The sequence below is a fragment of the Coffea eugenioides genome, chromosome 2 (genome assembly GCF_003713205.1).
Source record: "Coffea eugenioides isolate CCC68of chromosome 2, Ceug_1.0, whole genome shotgun sequence".
Classification (NCBI taxonomy): Eukaryota; Viridiplantae; Streptophyta; class Magnoliopsida; order Gentianales; family Rubiaceae; genus Coffea; species Coffea eugenioides.
In genome coordinates this window covers 75,212,299-75,232,034 of record NC_040036.1, presented here as the reverse complement: position 1 = coordinate 75,232,034, position 19,736 = coordinate 75,212,299, and the positions used below count along the sequence as shown (strand labels likewise).

At 33.7% G+C, this 19,736-nt stretch overlaps 1 protein-coding gene across 1 annotated transcript; it reads left to right on the top strand.

The window, feature by feature from the left end:
• The first annotated feature begins 17,242 nt into the window (after nt 1-17,242).
• LOC113762895 (probable glycerol-3-phosphate acyltransferase 3) lies at nt 17,243-19,184 on the top strand. Its single transcript, XM_027306526.1, has 2 exons — nt 17,243-17,963; nt 18,086-19,184. The coding sequence occupies exons 1-2, from the start codon at nt 17,265-17,267 to the stop codon at nt 18,941-18,943; spliced, it is 1,557 nt and encodes a 518-aa protein (XP_027162327.1). The 5' UTR covers nt 17,243-17,264; the 3' UTR covers nt 18,944-19,184.
• Nucleotides 19,185-19,736: the final 552 nt, after the last annotated feature.

Genomic DNA, 19,736 nt, shown 5'->3' with positions numbered 1-19,736 from the left:
AACAGCTATGTCAGCCTTCTCCTTTCAAATTGAATATTTTACCGTTTTTGGACTAAATGTGGGTCAAATACTAAATGTGGTGCGTCTAAAAGTTTGAGGACGAAATATGTCCTTAACTCAAAGTTTAATGATAAAAAATGAATTTTTCCCGCTTGCATATGGTGTTGCTGTTTGATTCATAAAACATGTTCCCCACTAGTTAATTGGGTCTATGGACATGATGAAGACCGAAAATGAAGTAGGCGGGCCTTACGATTTTGGGGAAATTCTTTCCAAGCCATTAGCAAACCAAACACATGAAAATAAATGGAAAAATGGTTATTTCTTGGGAAAAAAAATTCATGGAAGATATTTCACACAGTACCAAACACGTCCTAAGTTTTAAATCAACCAGACTTCTAGGCAAATCATTTCGTGTTTCCGAGAGGCCTTGTTTGGATTGTGATTTTCCGTCGGAAAATTACGTTGTTTTCCGTAATAACATTTCCCTATTACCTTTTTCCCTCACATACATCAAATCGCTACAGTAATTTTTCCATGAAAAATCATGAAAAATGCAATCCAAACACTAATTAGTATTCTGCAACAGATCTTCTGTCATACTTTTTTTTATTATATTGTTATTTTTCTTTCATAACTATCATATTTTAATTCTTTTTATTTTCTTAAAATCCAATAACAATTGATTGAACAATACACAAAATTTAACAAATTCAAATACTAGTTTTTGAATCCTTCATTTTTTGGATCCTTCATTTTTTCAAAAACTAGTTTTTCAAATACTATAAAAATTTTTAAAAAGTACTCTAAAAGGTACTTTAAAAAGTAGTCTAAATTTTATTTAATGTTTAAAAAATATTTCAAAATAAATTTTAAAAACTCTACTACTCCTAAATATTTCAAAATATACTCTAAAAACTCTGCTACAGTAAAATTTTTTAAAAACACCCCAAAAAACAGCTAATCCAAACGGAGCAGAGATTTTTGAAGAATTTTCTGTTGTATTTTTTATTTTTCTATTATATATTATTTTTTGATACTATTGTATTTATTTTTTACTCAATTAATAGTTATTAGATTTTTAAAAAAATAAAAAGGAACTAAAATATGATGTTTATGAAGGAAAAATAGTAATATACTATAAAATAAAATAGAGAACAATACAGAAAATGAGACAGAAGATCCGTTGCTCCAGTAGTCTCACCGAAAAAAGGCCCAACAACATTTGCATGAGTAAATTAATTTGCTCCTAATCATACGATCGTATTTATGATTTTAATTGTCATATCAGTTTATTTGGGGAGGCTGGTGGTTACCGGTTGAATTATTAATTATTTTTCTGTGCTTGAGGAATTCAAATCATGGTTGTTTTGGAGCAGCTTGATAAGAATTGACAACGAATTACATGCTTTTCTCGTGTTTGAAAGCTCATCCCTGAAGGCATTTGCCATACATGCACATCAGCTAGTGTTGAAAAAAGAGATGCTTACACTAAAAAAAAAATTTAGTATACTGCTGAAAATATGTAATTGCTTGATTGAGTAGTGAAGTACAAGCTGGTGATCTGATCTGAAATTTTGCACAAGACCTAAACTTTTGATCGTTGACTTATGAAATGTTTTGATATTAAAGATAATTATAAAATACCATTTTTAGTAGGTAAATGAAGGATCATCCATTTGCTTTAATTAGATTAGGCACCCCAATCCCATCTTATTTGAGTGCTAACTTGCTAGTATGGCATTATTTGATAATTCAATTTAATACTTAAATTTAATGAGTTCAAATTTTAATATATTTATACGCGTTTGATAACTGAAAATAGAACATTTGAATTAATTTAGTGACACTGAATTTTCTAGGCAAAACTTACTCCAAAATATAAGTAATAAGTGAATAACTTATCATTTAATGTGATATACATTCAAATGTATTAGATCTAGTACTTAACAATTCAATAATTTAATAGAATCAAACTTCATATTTCAGTTTTCTCAAACACATCCTAAATTATATGTGTTGAGAGGAGGGATATGTTGGATGATACAAGAGGAAGGAGTGTAAATGGAAAATCTCGATTCAAAACCTCCTACTTACACGAAAAAAAAAGAAGAATATATGTGTTTTAAAAATGACATAAATTAATATCTTAACAAGAACGTAACGTGAACAAATTTTGATCGAAAAACTGACTTGTTTGGATTACACTTTTTGAGATTTTTTTTTTGGCAAAAGAATAAAAGAAGAAACTATAACTTTTTTCTTTGAAATGTAATATATATTTTCTTTTTGAAGGAAATATTCTGAAAAAAAGTCCAAATTTTCTTTTTTCAGAAAAATGCAATAGAAACAAGGCAGAGCGTAACATCAAGGGCAACATAGAGAAGCTTCCTCGTTGCTTTACTTTCCTTGTTTGTATTGAGGCCACTAATTGGCAGAATTCAGCTTCTGTCTCATCATCTCAAGGACACTTGTCCCATGTAGTTGGACACTAGTTTAGCAATCAATATACACTAAGAGCTTCTCTAACACATGGCTAACTAGCAAAGGAAACAAGAAAAAAATTCGATGGTGTAAATTAATCTGCCGTGTACCAAGATGTGCCAATATTTATGAGCTAGCTAGTGGTTTTGTTCATGTCTAATTCATACTAGGAATTGCTTTTACTATCAAGGAGGAGGAGGAGAAGAAAGTGACATGACATATATTAATTAGCCATGAGTGAGCATGAACAAAGTATTATCCAGTGCAACTTAAGGGCCAAGTTTTTTGGAAGACTAGACTGCAAATAAAGAAATGGAATTGGAAGTAATGGGATTTTGGCTTGACTTTTATTGTATGTTCATATTGCAGTATTTGATTTTTTTAATCAGAGGACCATCTTACTTTTCCAAATGGAAAAGGATGGAAACACCACTTTCTTTTTTTTTTTCTTGTCTTTCACATGTTGTTGATCACTTGCTCTTGTGATTGCCCGGCAAACATTAGTTTATGAGGGGTTGGTTACCTAGATTACATGGAGAAAAGTAAAGTAGTATCTAAATGCAAATTATTAATCCAATTTTGGAGACAATGACAACCTTTTCTTTTTGCTTTTTTTTTGTTACTATTGAGTATTGAAAATTGTATATCCTTTTAACTTGAAAAAGAATCCAAAAAAAAAATATATACAACATTTTTAGCCGAATATCTTTTTTTTCCCTTTTTCTTTTCGCAGTATCAAACACAAATTGAAATTTCAACGGACTATAACATGTCTATTAGAATTTTGAAATCCACATCTCATGAGATTTTGATCGAGTTTTCACGCTTTTGTATAGGCATCATTATAAAGATCTTTTGTATTTTTCAGATATGTTCATAATTTTTCGAATTTATTGTATCTGTAAAATATTCAACAATTTGTTAATGAAATTTGCTTTTTATATAAAAATAAATAAAAATTTTTTGTTGTCTACCTTTTCCAATCGAATATGTTCCAAATTTTGAGATTAACAAAGTGGAGAATGTCTATCTGTAATTCTTGACATAACTGGTCATAAACAGACTTCAATTTGATAATTTCTACATGAAAACCCTATCATCAAACCTATGGAAAACAATCAATCATAATCAAACTTATGCATACAAGAAAAATGCATATATGTTCAACAATAGCATTTTCCTGTCAGATGATAATAATCTGGTAAATTTTCCACATTAACTCATCATCCCCCCGTTAACTATAGTGATAGAGTTTTGATTAAGGGTTTAAGCGAATTTAATCAAATTGAAAATGGAAGACTATAGTGTTCAAACTTATTTATTTATTTCAACAAACCTAAAAAAATGTTTTCAAACTCAACCCGTTTATTCTTAAACCAAATTCAAATGAGGTTTATCAAGTCAAGTTTAAATAAGATAAATTTTTTATACATAACTTTCACATTTTAAGCTAATTGAACAAAAACTCTTGCAAAATTTGGTTCATTTATCAAACCAAAATGGATTGAAGTATTACTAATAGTTTAGTTCGTTCTTGAACCCTACTTTTGAAGACTCTGAGATTATATATATATATATATATATATATATATTAAAATACAAAATGAAATTTGCTTGGAAACAAACATCACATGCTGATAATTAAATAAATCAACCCTTCAACTTCTTATGTCAGATGCCCACTGAACCCATAGGTCCCATTCATCCCAAATTACCGCATTGAGGTCCCCCCATTCATCAATCTAAAGGACTAAACCAATCGAACGGTCCACATCACTCGCCCCTAGGCCCATCCAACAACGCAACATATTCTATCCCCACCCCATATCCTCCATTTTCAAAAATCAAAATTGCCCCCTCACAAATATAAATATAAACCCCCCCCCCCCCCCTCTTTCCCAAAAAGGTATTCTCCCACATTCCACATTTCTCTGCTCCTACTACCCTGTAGAAGCTGCAGATCTTGGGGGGAGAAAGATTCTCCATTTATTAATCATGGCCTCCGTGACGTCAGCTTTCCGGTGGTTGGATGAGAGCTTATCACTACCAACGTCGTTTATGCGATGGCCGAGGCTTTTCGCATCGTACTTGACGCCTAACTGGGGCCTCCACGGCTTCAGGTTCTCGGCTTTAGCACCTAATCGGTGGTCCCCGCGCTTCTGGATGCCGGATTTCTCGATCATTGACAATGTTCTGTGGTCCTTCGTCACCGCCTTCGAGTCCGTGGCGCTCGTCTCCATGCTCTGCTTCTTCTTCCTCTTCTGCGGCTGCACTATCTAAACTCCTATTCAGTAGACTCCCGTATGCTGGTACTTTTCATTAATTTTAATATAGATGTAGCATAACCTTCTCCTTGCGAGGAAGGCGGGACTGCCGGAAAATGAGATCTCCGGCGAGCTGCTGCTGCGGCTGCTGGGTGCGGAAATTCCGGCGTTTATTTCTGTTGAGCGTGTTTTGTTGGGCACTGCGGTGGAAGAGATGATGGCGTAGCTCATCTCACGTGGTTAGCACGTGGGAACGTGCTACGGTGCAGTATGGAATAGGCTAAGACTGTAGAGTAGAGGCGAATCAGGGTTTGCGTTGGATTCGGTCGAGGACGAGGGTAGTTTTGTCAATGAAGTGAATTTTTTTGCCCCCCCTTTTTTTTTGGCGTTATTTTTGGGTTTGAACGAGTAATGTAAGAGCAGACTAATGTGCAATTTTGATGTAGGGTTTGTTGTTAATGACCAAAATCACATGGTATATTGTAGTATAAAAATTGTGCTTTTATCCTTGTTGTAAAGTGGTGTTTTGTTTGGTGTGATTGATTTCTTAGATGCTCCTTTTTAGAAAAAGATACTATGCCAGAATGCATTTCATGTGAAATAAGCATAAAATGACCAAGAAAAGGTTGTCAAAAAAAAGAAAATGAACTAGAGCAAATGAGCATAAAAGTATGGTACTTTTGGGCAAAAAGATGTAGTGGTATCAAATACTAGCATCTCCATAAACAAACTAGGGTTCAATGATTGTGGAAAACAAATTCCTATTGCAAAATTAATGCTAGAGATTTGAAATTTTAATTGACCAATTGGCTCTAAGGGTTTAAACTTGAAAGATTTAAGTGACTTGTTTGGATTATCATTTTTTTTTTCTTTTTTATAAATATATTTTTCAATCATTTTTTTACATTACGTATATAAAAGTGTTATAGTATATTTTTTTGTATAAAAACTTCAAAAAATAGCAAAGCAAATGGACACGAACTGCATACATGCCTTGCATTCTTGTATTTGTGTGATCGTGGTTGAGGAATTCTTCATTGCTTGGGCTTGGAGCCAAAGCCTGCATCCAAGGATCGTGTGTCACATGCTCCATGCATGACATACATGGTTGGCCTTGCAATTTAGGTATTCTTCTACATGACGGGCTCAAGATTTGAACTCATTTTGTCGATGGTGAAGCTTTTTATAAGCATTAGTGGTTAAGAGCACATTCAATGTGTGTGTAATTTAAAAATGATTAAGATAAATTATTTGTATATAAATTTTGTTCGTTACATAATTAAAAAATATATAAATTTTTTATCAAACAATTTTGATTTATAAGGTTCCTCGTAATATTGCACTCCTGGGATGCATTTCAAGCTGAGTTTGGCCAAACAGTCCGGTATACATGTATTTCCTTCCCTCCAAACATGTTGGATCTTACACTCCAAATTCTTATCCTTCAAGTTTCTAATCTCTTTTTTTTTTTTTTTTTTCAATTGGAAGGTGTCCGGATCTCATCCTGACTAATCCTACCAACCCCGAGGAGAGCGGGCCGCACCGATCATCAGGAAATTACCCCAGGCACCTCAAGTTTCTAATCTGCTTGACAAGATTGAAGTGAGGACTATTGCAGTTTCCATCTCTCACCAGTAAGATGCTTGTTAGAGAATCTGATTCAAGGACCACTTTTCTACAGGCTGCTTTTTCCGACCCAATTAGCATAACTCCGCAAGTCACACATTCATGGCTCTTGCCAGGTTTATACAAAATCCTGGGTGCTATGAACAATATGCTGGAAGTCTGAAGAAGACGATGATACGAATCTATTATTTGCTTATTCTTTTTTCTTCCAATTGATGTAAAACCAATTAATAAGTAAATATTTTGAGTAACCTAAATCTTAGAAAAGGAAAAACCAATAAAATGATTAAGCGAAGAAAGTAAGATACATAAACCTTAAAAAGAACAAAAAAAAGAAAACGATTTAGGGCTCAAGAATGAATTGGCAAATACTCTACTTGGGAGGAATAGTATACAAAACCAGCAGCAGTAATTGGGATTTCGCATGAGGTGGTTGGACAAATCAACAAATTAAAAAGATACCTAATGCTCAGGCACCCATTAACTGTTCAGGACGGTCCTTCTGATGACCGTTCCTGCTCGTCTCCATACTGACTACTACACATCACAAAAGTTGTCGAGCAATTAAACTACTGCTAATGATTGCACCTTGGGATTTACACTTTTTTTTTTTTTGGCTCTAAATAATAATTAATGGTTGTTCATTTATTTGCGTTTAATCAGCCGGTGAACGGGGGGGCACTCGAAGAAGAAATTCAAATTCAGGCCGAAAAGGCATTCAAAAAGACACTAAAAAACAAACCTTGTCCTTGTCAAAGGCTGGCTTTCTCCAGCCCACCACTACCCATACAAATGGCGGGAAGGCTTCTGAATCCACTTCAAATAGCTCTATTGACATGAGATATACTACCTAATTTTTTGTCCGCACCGAATTTGAACTCACCAATTTTTCAAGAAAGCTTGCACAGGAAACGCTCTGCAAAAACAAGTGCCAAACAGTACACTGATAGTACTTAAAACAATACATATATAAGTGATCAGAAATTAGGCGTGGGGATATGTTTAAACTGTAGTACGCTTCTAATTGATTTGTAGATTTTATGTCCATTTTATGGTATTAGATATATATATATATGAATTTTTTATATTTTCTTATTATTTGAAATTTACGTGTAGAATTTATTACTCTAACAAAAAATTCTACTATTTTCGTCTGATTCCTCTATTTGAGTATGCTGAGAGGAAGGTCTCGCGTTTAGTTGTTTGTAAAAGTTTAAGTTTAAATTTGGTAGGCAAAGATTTATGCAATTTAGGGGATGGATGATAATGTTTAAACTTTATAGTTGACCCGCTAGAGCATAGAATTAAAAAAAAAAAAACTTTTCCCTCCTTCCAATTCTAAAATCAAATATTTATTACATATTTCAACTTTTAGACATCATTTGGATTGAGGGAATGGGAGGAAAAGTAAGAGAGAGGAATTAGAGGGATTTATTATTATTATTATTTATAAAATTACTTGGATTGATTTTGGATGAGGGAGAGAAAAGGATAGAGAGGAAAAGGATCTAATTACTTTGTTTTCTTTCTAAAAGTAAGCGGGAAAACAAAGGAAAAGGAACCGCATTTAGGGTCCGTTTGTTTCGGGTGAAAATGTTTTCCAGGAAAATATTTTCCTAATTTCCCGTGTTTGGTTGCACAAAAGTTACTGAAAACATTTTCCTATGTAAAATATTTTCACTCATCTTATGGAAAACAACTTCCCTTCCAAACTTACTGAAGTTGTTTTCCGAAATGCATGCATCCCGCCTGTAGTATGTTCCAAACTTACTGAAAACATCTTGTAGTATGTTCTTTTTTTTTTTTTAGTGTAAATAGGAGGACTCGAACCCAAGACCTCTTCCTTACACTCCCTCCCCCGTACCACCCAACCCAACCTCCCCCTAGTATATTCAAAATAAAAAAAAACCTCATCCTGCTCATCCTATGTTAGTAATTAATTATGTATAATAGGGACATTCTTTTCTAGAGAAACTTTCAGCAGTGAGAGTGCAAGATATATGTCACAATAAGCATTGCATGTGATTGATATTTGACACTAAATGGCCAGCAATTTGTTTATTGCTTAAGGAGATATTTTTTATTCATATATACATTTCTCCAAGATTTTTTAAAGTTAAACAATGAGATAAATTTTCTTATTTTGCATGGGAAGAAGTATGTAGTTATAATGTGTAGAAAGTAAAGATAGAGATAAAAGTGAAAATATTTCAAAAGTTAAACAAACACCAGAAAAATGAAGTAAGAAAATATTTTCAATAAGCTAACCAAACACCTGAAAATGATGAAAGGGAAATGATTTTCATGGAAAATTACTTCCACAGAAAATATTTTTCCAAGGAAAACATTTTACTTCCAACCAAACAGACCCTTAATAAAAATAATTTAAACATTTTTAATAGACTGTTTTCTTTTTCTTATTTGTTTCCAGTTAACTAACACTTGATCTTTTCCTTCCTCAGTCCAAACAAGATCAAAAGTAGAACCTGTTTCTTTCTACTCTCCTTTCTTTTTTTTTTTTTTTTTTTTTACTCGTGTCTTTCCTTTTCTTCAATCCAACCCACACCTAAAAGGTTTTGCTTTACCTTGCTTTTTTGTAGAAGCTAAATAAGTATTTTAATTTACCCCCTTTTTTGACCTTTTAGCCAAGGTCAACAGGCTGTGATTAGAATGATCTCTTGAAAACGTACATATCTAGCGGAAATTTAAACGTACGGGATGTTCCCTGTCTTTGATACATGTTCATAGGCAGGCATGACTAGGAGCAGCGTCGTCCTTGCGTGGTACATTTCAATTTTTCAAAGTTTTTTTTTTGTTTAACACAGGAAGTATTCCAACTTTGTCAGACTAATCTTCCTGCGCTTGTGCACCCTGTCCCTTAAGTATACACAAGCGATAAAGAGATGATTCGAACACACGACCTCAAGACCTAACTAAACTACCCCGAAACCATCCTAGCCAATCTAAGAAGCTAATTTTTCTAGTCTTGTTAGAGAACAGAACCGAGACATCCCTCAAGAGTTTTACACATTTAAGAGCCACTAATGATTGAACTGCAAGCTGGTCCATGAACAGCAGTTGCTTACTATTTTGGAAAAATTTAACTCTTATTTGATTATCTTGTACCCTTTTTTTTCTTTTTTTGGTAAATTTGGTTCTCCAGTGCCCTTCTGGAGCATTGAGATGGGAAAATCTTACAATCCTGTATCAGAATTAAATGAATCTTATAAAGGGGCCTTAGGAAATTCAGAAAAAACAGGATTTGGTTGAATCTGATGTTTGAGATGGGGTCCTTAGAAGTGCCAACTAAACTTCCACTGGGCCGGATGTTTAAGGTCCAAGATTGTTTTAGCCCCGAATGCTAAAAAAAAAATTTTGTGGTAGAATTCATAGGAGAAGTTCATTAACTATAAAACTAGAATTTTGCCCATGTCTCTTTTCTTATTTATTGTGAATTTATACCAATATGAATAATTTAAATATGAAAATTAACAACAATCCTATATGTTCATTCATATTAACTTTAAAAATTAATGTATTTTAAATGTTCAATTATTTACTAATTTTTAAAAATTTGTTAACATACGTTCATTATAATATGATAGTATATGTCAAATAATGTATTCCATATCAAAAACTTGGTAGATATTCATTTTTTATAAACATTCTTTTAGATAATTTAAATTTTTATAATGACCATAAACCTAGAACTATATATCCATATTTAATTAAGTAAAAAAGATCCAACAATCCAGTTTTTTCATCAATAAATATTTAGTTTCCAACAATATTAGTAAATTTGTCGGTGTAACAGTTAATTTTCTTTTTTGTACTAAGTTAATTCAAAATTAAGGGAAGAGATGATGAACAATTTGAATACTAATCAATGATATGGTGGTGAAAGGAAGTAAATTATGGAATATGTAAGATTTTAATAATTGTGATTTGAAAAAGATTTTACTATAGTTCTATGTAATAATTACATAGAAAGCATTAAGATAAGATTAGTTATTTTTTAAAGTTATTTTAGATATCATTAAGAAAAGATTAATTATTTTTAAAGTTATTTTAAAATTAGGGATAATTTTTAAACATATAATATAATATTCAATATAGGTAAAACCCAAATGACCTGTAACTCGTTAATTCTCTTCAATTTGGCATGTCACATAAGAGTGAAAAATAATTCTGATTAAAATAACTATTTTCATATATATATATATATATATATATATATATATATATATAGATTCTCCGAATATAGGTTGAGAAGCCGAAGGGAACGTGGTAAAATTATCAAGCGTTTGAACTTTTGAAAAATACAAATTTAATCTTTTTTTCCCACAATTTAACTTTAGTTTCTGGTTGTCCAAAGAAAGAAATAAAAAACAATAAGACGTTGGATCAGGAGTTCATGTGAAAGCAATGGAAAACAATCATGATGTGGAGCAAGGATTGAGATACAAAATAGTCCATTCTTGTTCATCAATTTCAAAGAGAATTCATCGATGCATATCCCATTCAAGTTTTCATCCACCACGTACAGACGTACTAGCTACTATACCATAATTGTTCCTTGGTCACCAGATGGGCTCAAATTTATGTATACACGTCTTTGCATCAAAATGCGTGTAAGTTTTAAAGTTTCTTGGTAAGTTTTCAACTTATATGTACGCAAATTTATCAAAACTTGACAAAGGCATTCTTGGTACATCGTACATGCAGCTAGAAAATCTTCTCACGCGTAGTGCTTGTTCTAGTTGCATGCATGTTATTCTCGAAAGTCTTAAAACAAGAAATGGGCGTGGGCAAGGCAACTTTGACGAAATCAAAATCTGTGTGCTGTATTAGTACATTGCATTTTGCTGCGAAGTAACTCAACTGCGGATCATTTTAATGCTGCTCAAGTCCCATTGAGGCATTGACTGAGGAATGGGGATCAGAATTATATGCCCTCTTAGTTCTGCAACTTTGAACTTGGAGAGGGTGGCGGCCGTGCAAGGTATTGTTCACGGGCTTATCAATCAGAGATAGGATAGCAGTTGTGGGGTGGGGCAGTTTTGCAGCTTCCATATCTTTCCAACTTAATGTCTAGTGCTGGCTGCATGTGAACGAATTTTCATCCATGCACATGGCGCCTCCTAACGTAGAGCATATGGTATCCTTCTGCACTCATTTAATGACGACTGGGGATTCCATCTATGGCTTCAAGAGTCTCAGTAATCCTTTGGTTCTGTAGCAATCATTTCCTGTCAAGATTCCACAAGGGAAGAAGATTATTGGATACTTAGTGGATGTGTAAGAGATTAGAATTGATTCAAACTATAACCAGGTGAGACTGGAACCTAGATTGTCCGGATTTTGAGATTTCAAACCAATATATCAAGTTTTCATTGGTAGGCAAAGAATGTTTGATCACTTCGAAATATTAATCTCTATTAATATTTGTGTATGCTATCATATACATGTCCCAAGTTAAGGATAAATTCAACTTTGGACTCACAAACTTATATAACTTTTCTACTTAATTTGCCCCTTAATTTCAATTTTGGATACATTACACCCTAAACTCTCAATTTTGGACATTTTACACCTTAAACTCTCAAGTTTATCCTATTTAAATTCAATCAATAACAACTTTTATAGAATTAGCAGCGGAGAGGACCAAACAAATCAATGACAGTGTGCCAAAAATAATCAAAAGGTGCCAATGTATCATAGCAAAAATAAAATAATACATTATCATTAATTTGTACCATCTTTTATCTCATTAATTTTGCTAACAATATTAGGAATTAATACCATATGAATAAATGACAATGTGCTAAAAATGGTCAAATAAACGAAGGGATCATAGTTGGAATAAAACAGTACATTATCATTAATATTCGCTACCTTTTATCTCGTTAATTTTATGAACATGATCATTGATCTTGGCTTAAATGGGACGCATATGAGAAATATTCAAAATTTAAGAGTTTAGCATGCAAAGTATTCAAAATTGAAATTTAGGATACAAAGTAAAAAAATGATGCAAGTTCACAAGTGCAAAGTGAAGTTAATCCCCCAAGATGTTTATAGAAGTATCTATTGGCCACAAGGAGATATAAATTCCTCTCTGGGTTGCAAGTGTGTAGTTCAATCCCTCCATTGCATGGCTTTCGCCTTTCCAAACCTTGCATGTGGCATGGTTTCTCCCTCTCCATTATACATGTTTAGTAAGAAGATAACATAGGTGTTGCCATTGTCCAAAAAAAAAACAAAAATGATAGTCAAGAAAGTTCCAAGCATTTACCAGAAACGGAAGATTTACATTTATATAGCATAGCAAATCAAAGAAACATATCATATATAAGCAACTTTTTCTTGTTTTCTACCAAATTGGAGATGTTCTCCAAATAACGCGGATAAGGACGATACATTGAGTTAGGCCATGTTGAGAGCTTTCATTGCTGTGGGACAACTTCATCGACAGGCCGCAAGTAATACAGCTTACATCGATCTCGTACTCTCGTATGGCAGTATTGGCCCTATTGGGACCTTGGCAAGCTGTTGCTTGGCTTTTAGTGGCCAGTCAACATTTCTTCCCCGGAAGATTCAAGCTGCCTCCACAAATATAGGAGCCAATATATATATATAAGGGAAGTCAAAATGGTTGAAGTTGTAATTCTGAGCTTGTTGTAATTGTTTCTCCAAATATATGTAAGATATAAACTTTGCTTTATATGGCAATTTACTGCAGAAAATTTTTTATGTTTTTTCATGAACATATTTTTCAATCATCTTTTTACCTCATATACATCAAATCGCTACAGTATATATATATATATATATATATATATATTATAAAAACTCTTAAAAATAGCAATCCAAACGGGAATGTATTGCTCATTTTGATAGGCTGTTGGCAACTACTTTTATTTATTTATTTTTGTCTATATTGGTTGACCTAAGATAAATAAGTTCAATTCAGGAAATAATAGAAAATATCTCATTACGAAAGTTTATTGTTTTGAATCTTACTATAGGATTGAATTGAAATAAGTGAGACTTTTATTTTCACAAAAATGCAGTCAGCTCATAACGAATTTCAAATAAAGCTAGTTAAGTTCATTAATACCTACTTCACGTGTAACTTTATACGTGAATCAGATCAGTCAAAGGCATTTATGAAGCAATTATATGCTAGAAATGAGGTGATGAGTTATAAATCCAGCTTGATTATGTTGATGCCAGCAAGGGGTAGGCAACATAACGGATAAATTGGATTATCAACCCATAGATCCTGGATGTGATCTGGGAAATTCATATTATGATGCTAAATTGCTCTTCCACCTAGTGCAAATTAGAAAGTTTTTTTTTTTCTTGAAAATCAAATTAGAAAGATTCAATGACGAGTAAAAGGGTCCAATCAGGTACTTAAAACCATACATTTTGTTATTTAAATCAAATTTATTATCACATTCTCTATTTTCATGTCATAAACTGTAAACTTTTTGTGACTTGCAGCAATCCAACAAGTCACAAAAAGCTAAATTTCTTGAACTCCTGATTATATGAAGTGGGAGAAGGAGGCTACTACAATTTTTCACATGACTACTTTGTATTATTCTTCAGTTTTGAAGTAATGCAAATTCATTCTTCTATTATCATTCATTCAACGCTGATAATATTTGCACTGTCAATATAAAAAAGATTAATTTTATCCGAAACCCGACTATATAGATATATATAAAATAAAGGGAAACAAATATCATTTTAATTTTTCTTTACATCTTTTCAGCAAAATAATCCTTATTCCACCGTCCTTGTCCACCCGACATCCAGCCTCTCTTCCCCGTGTTTCCCCACCACCTTCCCTCCTGCACATCCCCAGGGCCGTGTTGCGGCGGGTAGAGGTTATATATAGTGGAGTAGTATTTATGCATGTCCAATTCGTATGATCTGGTGATAATTCCTCATGATCTAAGGTTGCACCAGTTTTTTTTTTTTTGGAGTAAAAAATGGTCACAAAATTGCAATACCTTCCTTATTCTGAGTATTATTGCATAATTAACAGGGGACATAGGGAGAAATGCTATTAGAACATTGTAACAAAATCATAAACGAAGGCTCTTTTTTTTTTAATCAGTAGATTTAGTTTATTTTAATATTTGCATGGCTCAGTAATTTAGGCTACAATTTTAATTAAATGAAATTAATTTTATGCATGAAGGTGTGGTTTATAGTTGAAATTTTAATATGTTCAGATGTGTTTGATAATCAAGACGTGTTTAATATTGCAATACTTACCGGTTCACTAACTTAACAGATTAAAATTTCAGATTTCAGAGTTCGATTTTATCAAAAGCATCCTTAGTAACACTGAATTATAGGATTAGGATGTTTTTTATGTACACGAATTTTGACTTCTGTATGTGAGAATTCTTTTTATTAATTTTTTTTAACGAGTTGTAGGTGTAAACCTACATTTCAAAGAACAGAAAGGTAAGAACGTTACATTTATTCATTTGGTGCATGGATATGCGTATAAGGGTAACAATCCCCTGGCCTTTTTTTCCCCCCCTGATGGTCAGAGATTTCTATACATCAATTAATTATTTCAAATGAATATAAGCCCACTTGTCCCCAGCAATTTACAAAGGTCAACTTCCCCAGTCTTGGATTTGCTGTAATCACAACAGCTGGTGTGTTGGAAGTCGGGACTGTGGGGTGGGGGATGGAGGAAGCGGGGGAAGCAATGAGGTGGGGCAACAAAAGGGAGGAAAGGAGCAGGGCGTCTGGGGTGGTGGAACAGATAAAGCCTGAGTTTAAGAAAGAGAATGAGGAGAAAGTTAAAGAAAACAGAAAAGAAAGGAAAGGAAATAAAGATTTAGATCCTAAAAAATTAAAATTGAAAATTTTATTTGATTTTTTTTTTTTTTTTTTGGATAAAAACATCATCATTCATTAAATCTACAAGCATATACAAACAGATCGGAAGAACCAAACTAGATAAGTAAAGATATTGGATTAAACATAGGATTTGAAGTGTACAAGGAAGAAAAATTCAGGACTAAAAAGTTTGAAACTCTGATATACCTCATGATTTCCTAAATTGTTTAAGAATAGCATATCATTAGCAATACCCCATCAAAAGTTACCTTCATGAAAATTTTCCTCTTTGTGGGTTTTCCTTTCTGTAGTGATCAGGTAACATCCGTTTTGCAGTGGCAAAATGGTGGGGGTTTTGTCGTGACTACAGATTGTGACAGAACCAATGATAGTCTACTTCAATCAATTTTGTGTTTCTCAAATTTGCTTCTTTATTCACTTTCTTTCTTGGGCCTGAAAGTTGATTATATTTGTTGCAAGATGCAGTCAAGATTAACATAGACTAAGATTCTGCATCAGGTCAAGAATCCTACAATACCATGGCTGTTCAGTTAGAATGGTTGGTTTTTGGACAAAAAAATAATCATATAAGGAAAAGCTTCTTAACTTAAATCCAATTACTATATGAACAAAAATTCGAAATATGTTGTTGAATTTAAAACGATTCATCCCCTTCCGGAGCATAATCCACATAATAATTTCAGCAAAAAATGATCAACACTACCCTATGTCACACTGCTGGAGTTAAGACTTGAATCTAACAACACTACTCTTTACCTCATAAAATGATCTACTGATACATCTTTCTAACATGGATAGCAGTAGCACAGAAAATAGTGAATAATGAAGTCTCCTTTTATAGAATATAAAAAGGTAGTCAGTTCTATCTCATAGTAATATTTATATAGGTTTGAAAACATTGGAGTTACAATTGAGTTTTTTTTTTCAATAAAACATCGTAATTTTATTAAAATCTACACAAATGACAAAAGTTATATCATCAAATATTCACATATATCATAAAACAGAGCTGAAAAATAGATATTATAGATTTGAATAATAGATAAAAACTACACTGTAAAGCTCCAAAAAATATTTTAAAAATGAGATAAAATAAATGTAAGTCCACGAGCATCTCCGCATACTTAAAATTGCTGCCAGATTATCAACTGCTATAAGTTTAGATATTATAGTGAGATCTGCCAAATAGACCTTGCTCATTAATTACACAATTGTAAGTTACATAGCATAATTGTCTTACATTTGTTGTATAACGGTTAAATCAGTATTAAAATAACAGTTACAATAGTTACATATGCTACAAATTTATGGAGAAGACTTGTATAACGGAAAGAAAATCATCAAATGGTTTTTTAGTATTTCGTAGTCTATTAAAATGCTCTAACAAGGAGGATTGTACAGATTTTTTGAGTAGCTATTTCATAACCTTGTGGCCCTTTAGAAAGAAAATTCTTAGCTATGCAGCTGAGTCCTTGATGGTCGCCACTGCAGTGGAATTACTCGTAAAATTTATGGCCCCTGCTCAGAGAAGTTTACTGTTACACAACGTGAATTGCCTAGCGCAGGACAACTCCTTAAAAGAGTCTACTGGTCCCGCACATTTTATCCAAGAAATCAAGTAACAAACTCGTTGGATAAGGACATTTACTTTTACGTTTCACTGGATATGTAACCTAAATATTGGGAACCGATTCTTAGACTTTGACAAGTAAAAGCAGAAGTGTGCAAGGCGTGTGTGTGTAACTCCTTCAAAGTGATTTTAGGAATGAGGAAGGTGACCATGAAGATTACAAATTTTGGTCAAATAACTCAAATGGACAACTAAGATATAGTATGCAAAAATGAGAATAGGTCAATCTTGTCAACTTTCTTTAAGCCATTTGCAGCCCTGCAATTAATACCTGGACTTCTATATATAGTAACTTCCTCCCCATTGTAGCCAGCAAGGAGATAATGGCAGTAAACATGCTTACCCCAAAAGCTCTTTTTTCCTGCATGCTAACAATTGAAGTTCTTTTCTTTTTGTTTAAATTCCTTCTTAGAAGTCTTAGCAACGTGCATTCTTCAGTACAGAAGAGGTTATGGTTCACCCATGATTTACAACCAAAACTTCACAAGTATTCCTCATTGAGCATCAAAGCAGACTATCTTCTGAATGAAACACTGGTGTTTCATATGGAGGAGGCGCTGCTAAAATCATCTTCATTGTTTCCTTATTTCATGCTGGTTGCTTTTGAAGCTGGGGGGCTTTTAAGGGCTATCCTTCTTTTTGTAGCCTACCCTCTCTATTGCTTCTTTAGCAAGGAAATGAGAACCAAGATTATGGTCTTTATCTGTTTCTTTGGGATAAAAAGGGACAGGTTTAGGGTTGGAAGATCTGTTTTGCCAAAGTTCTTCCTGGAAGATGTTGGTTATGAAGGCTTTGAAATCATTATGAGGCATAAGAGGAAGGTTGGAGTCAGTGATTTGCCCACTGTTATGGTTGAAGGCTTTTTGAAGGATTATTTGGGAGTTGATTTTGTGATGGGAAGAGAAATGAAGGTTGCTTATGGATATTTTGTAGGTTTCATGGAGGAAAGGAAAAATAGTAATTCTTTCCTAAATGAAATTACTGGAGAGGAAAAGATCAATTCGCTTGTTGGATATCATAGCCTTGGCACAACTTTCAGCCAACACTTCTTTAGTCATTGCAAGGTTGGTATTGCAGAATCTAGATATTTGTTCTAATTTTTGCACTTTTTGTCTCTCCTTTTGTTTCCATTTGCATGGCTTAATACCAAGTTGCACCACTAATAATCTGTTTCTATTTACAACAGGAGATTTACTTGGTGACTAGAGCAGAAAAAAGAAAGTGGCATATTCTTCCAAGAGACAAATATCCAAGAAGGTTGATTTTCCATGATGGAAGACTGGCCTTCAGACCAACATTTTCAGCTGCATTTCTGATGTTTCTATGGTTTCCGTTTGGGCTTTTCCTTTGCATAATCAGAGCAACTGCTGGCTTGTTTCTGCCTTATGGAATAGCCCTCCCCATTCTGGCTTTTACTGGGATAAAAGGGACTGTGAGCATGCACTATACTCCCAGTGATAAAAAGTCTAGGGGGACGCTTTTTGTGTGTAACCACAGAACACTTCTTGATCCTATTTACGTTTCAATGGCTCTCATGAAACCTGTCACAGCAGCAACATATAGTCTAAGCAGAATATCAGAGATGCTATCACCAATCAGGACTGTACGTTTGATGAGGGATCGAGAAAATGATTTGAGGATGATGGATGAGGTGCTTTGCCAGGGTGATGTTGCAGTATGCCCTGAAGGGACAACTTGCAGGGAGCCATATTTGCTAAGATTTAGTCCGTCATTTGCTGAACTTACTGATGACATAGCTCCTGTAGCATTAGACATGCAAGTAAGCATGTTTTATGGAACAACTGCAAGTGGGCTGAAATGCTTAGATCCATTGTTTTTCCTCTTGAACCCATCTCCAACCTACATGATCAAGTTTCTCGAGAGGCTGCCAGCATCTCATACTTGTGGCAGTGGTGGTAAATCGCGGTATGAAGTTGCTAATTATGTACAGTGTGAAATAGGTAAAGCCTTGGGGTATGAATGCACCAGTTTAACAAGGAAAGACAAGTATATGATCTTGGCAGGAAATGAGGGGGTTATCTAAGCCAACCCTGCACTAACACTCAGCATCTGGCTCCTATGGTCTTTAGAATTCAGTTTTACACCATTGGATACTCTTCAGCTAAATTGTATACTAGATAAGAAATTGTATATTTGGTGATGGTAAGTGGTATATTCTTCCGCTAAATAGTTAACTAGATAAGAGTTTGCTATGATGTAACGTCACGTTCTTTTTTTTGAGAGAAAGTTTTGTTGATTGGAGTCCTTGTGACTCATTTAATTGTTTGCTGTATAGATTTGGCCGTCTTCTTCTACAAAAATCACTTTAATCTGAGAGATAACTAGCCTTAAAAATGCAGAAACCAGCTCAAACAGCCAGGTGGTCTTAACAAACATTCAATTACTGAGACTTTAAAGAGCAGGTGACAAATGTTTACAGGTGGAATACGTGGAAATTAGAATGATACTATGCTAATGCAACAGAAGAGGGGGGTTGGTGAATCTATATATGATCACTAACGATCCTTGCTAGTGATTGATGTGATGTGCAATGAAGGCTGAAAGGATTTATCTCGGTTAAAAACTCACAGCAATTGACAGCCAAGAGGTCCCAAATTAAATTTTCTGACAAAATTTTTGGAAAAATCCCTTTCAGTCACTGAGGAGAGGCAGCTTTGATCATATTCTTCGATCATTTGCCAATTGGGCTTGCAGCTATTGACTTGCCTGAAAGTTGCAGAAGATATTTCATTAGGGAAGTCCAAAGAGTTAGGTGAACATTTAGCTAGTTCATTTTGATGCAACTATCATAATTTTTTGCAAGATTCCCATTCACC

Excerpts from the sequence above, each read along its gene's own strand:
- LOC113762895 (XM_027306526.1), top strand. The coding sequence starts at position 17,265 with ATGCTAACAATTGAAGTTCTTTTCTTTTTGTTTAAATTCCTTCTTAGA. Across the intron at positions 17,964-18,085 it reads ACTTCTTTAGTCATTGCAAG|GAGATTTACTTGGTGACTAG; the intron begins GTTGGTATTGCA and ends TATTTACAACAG.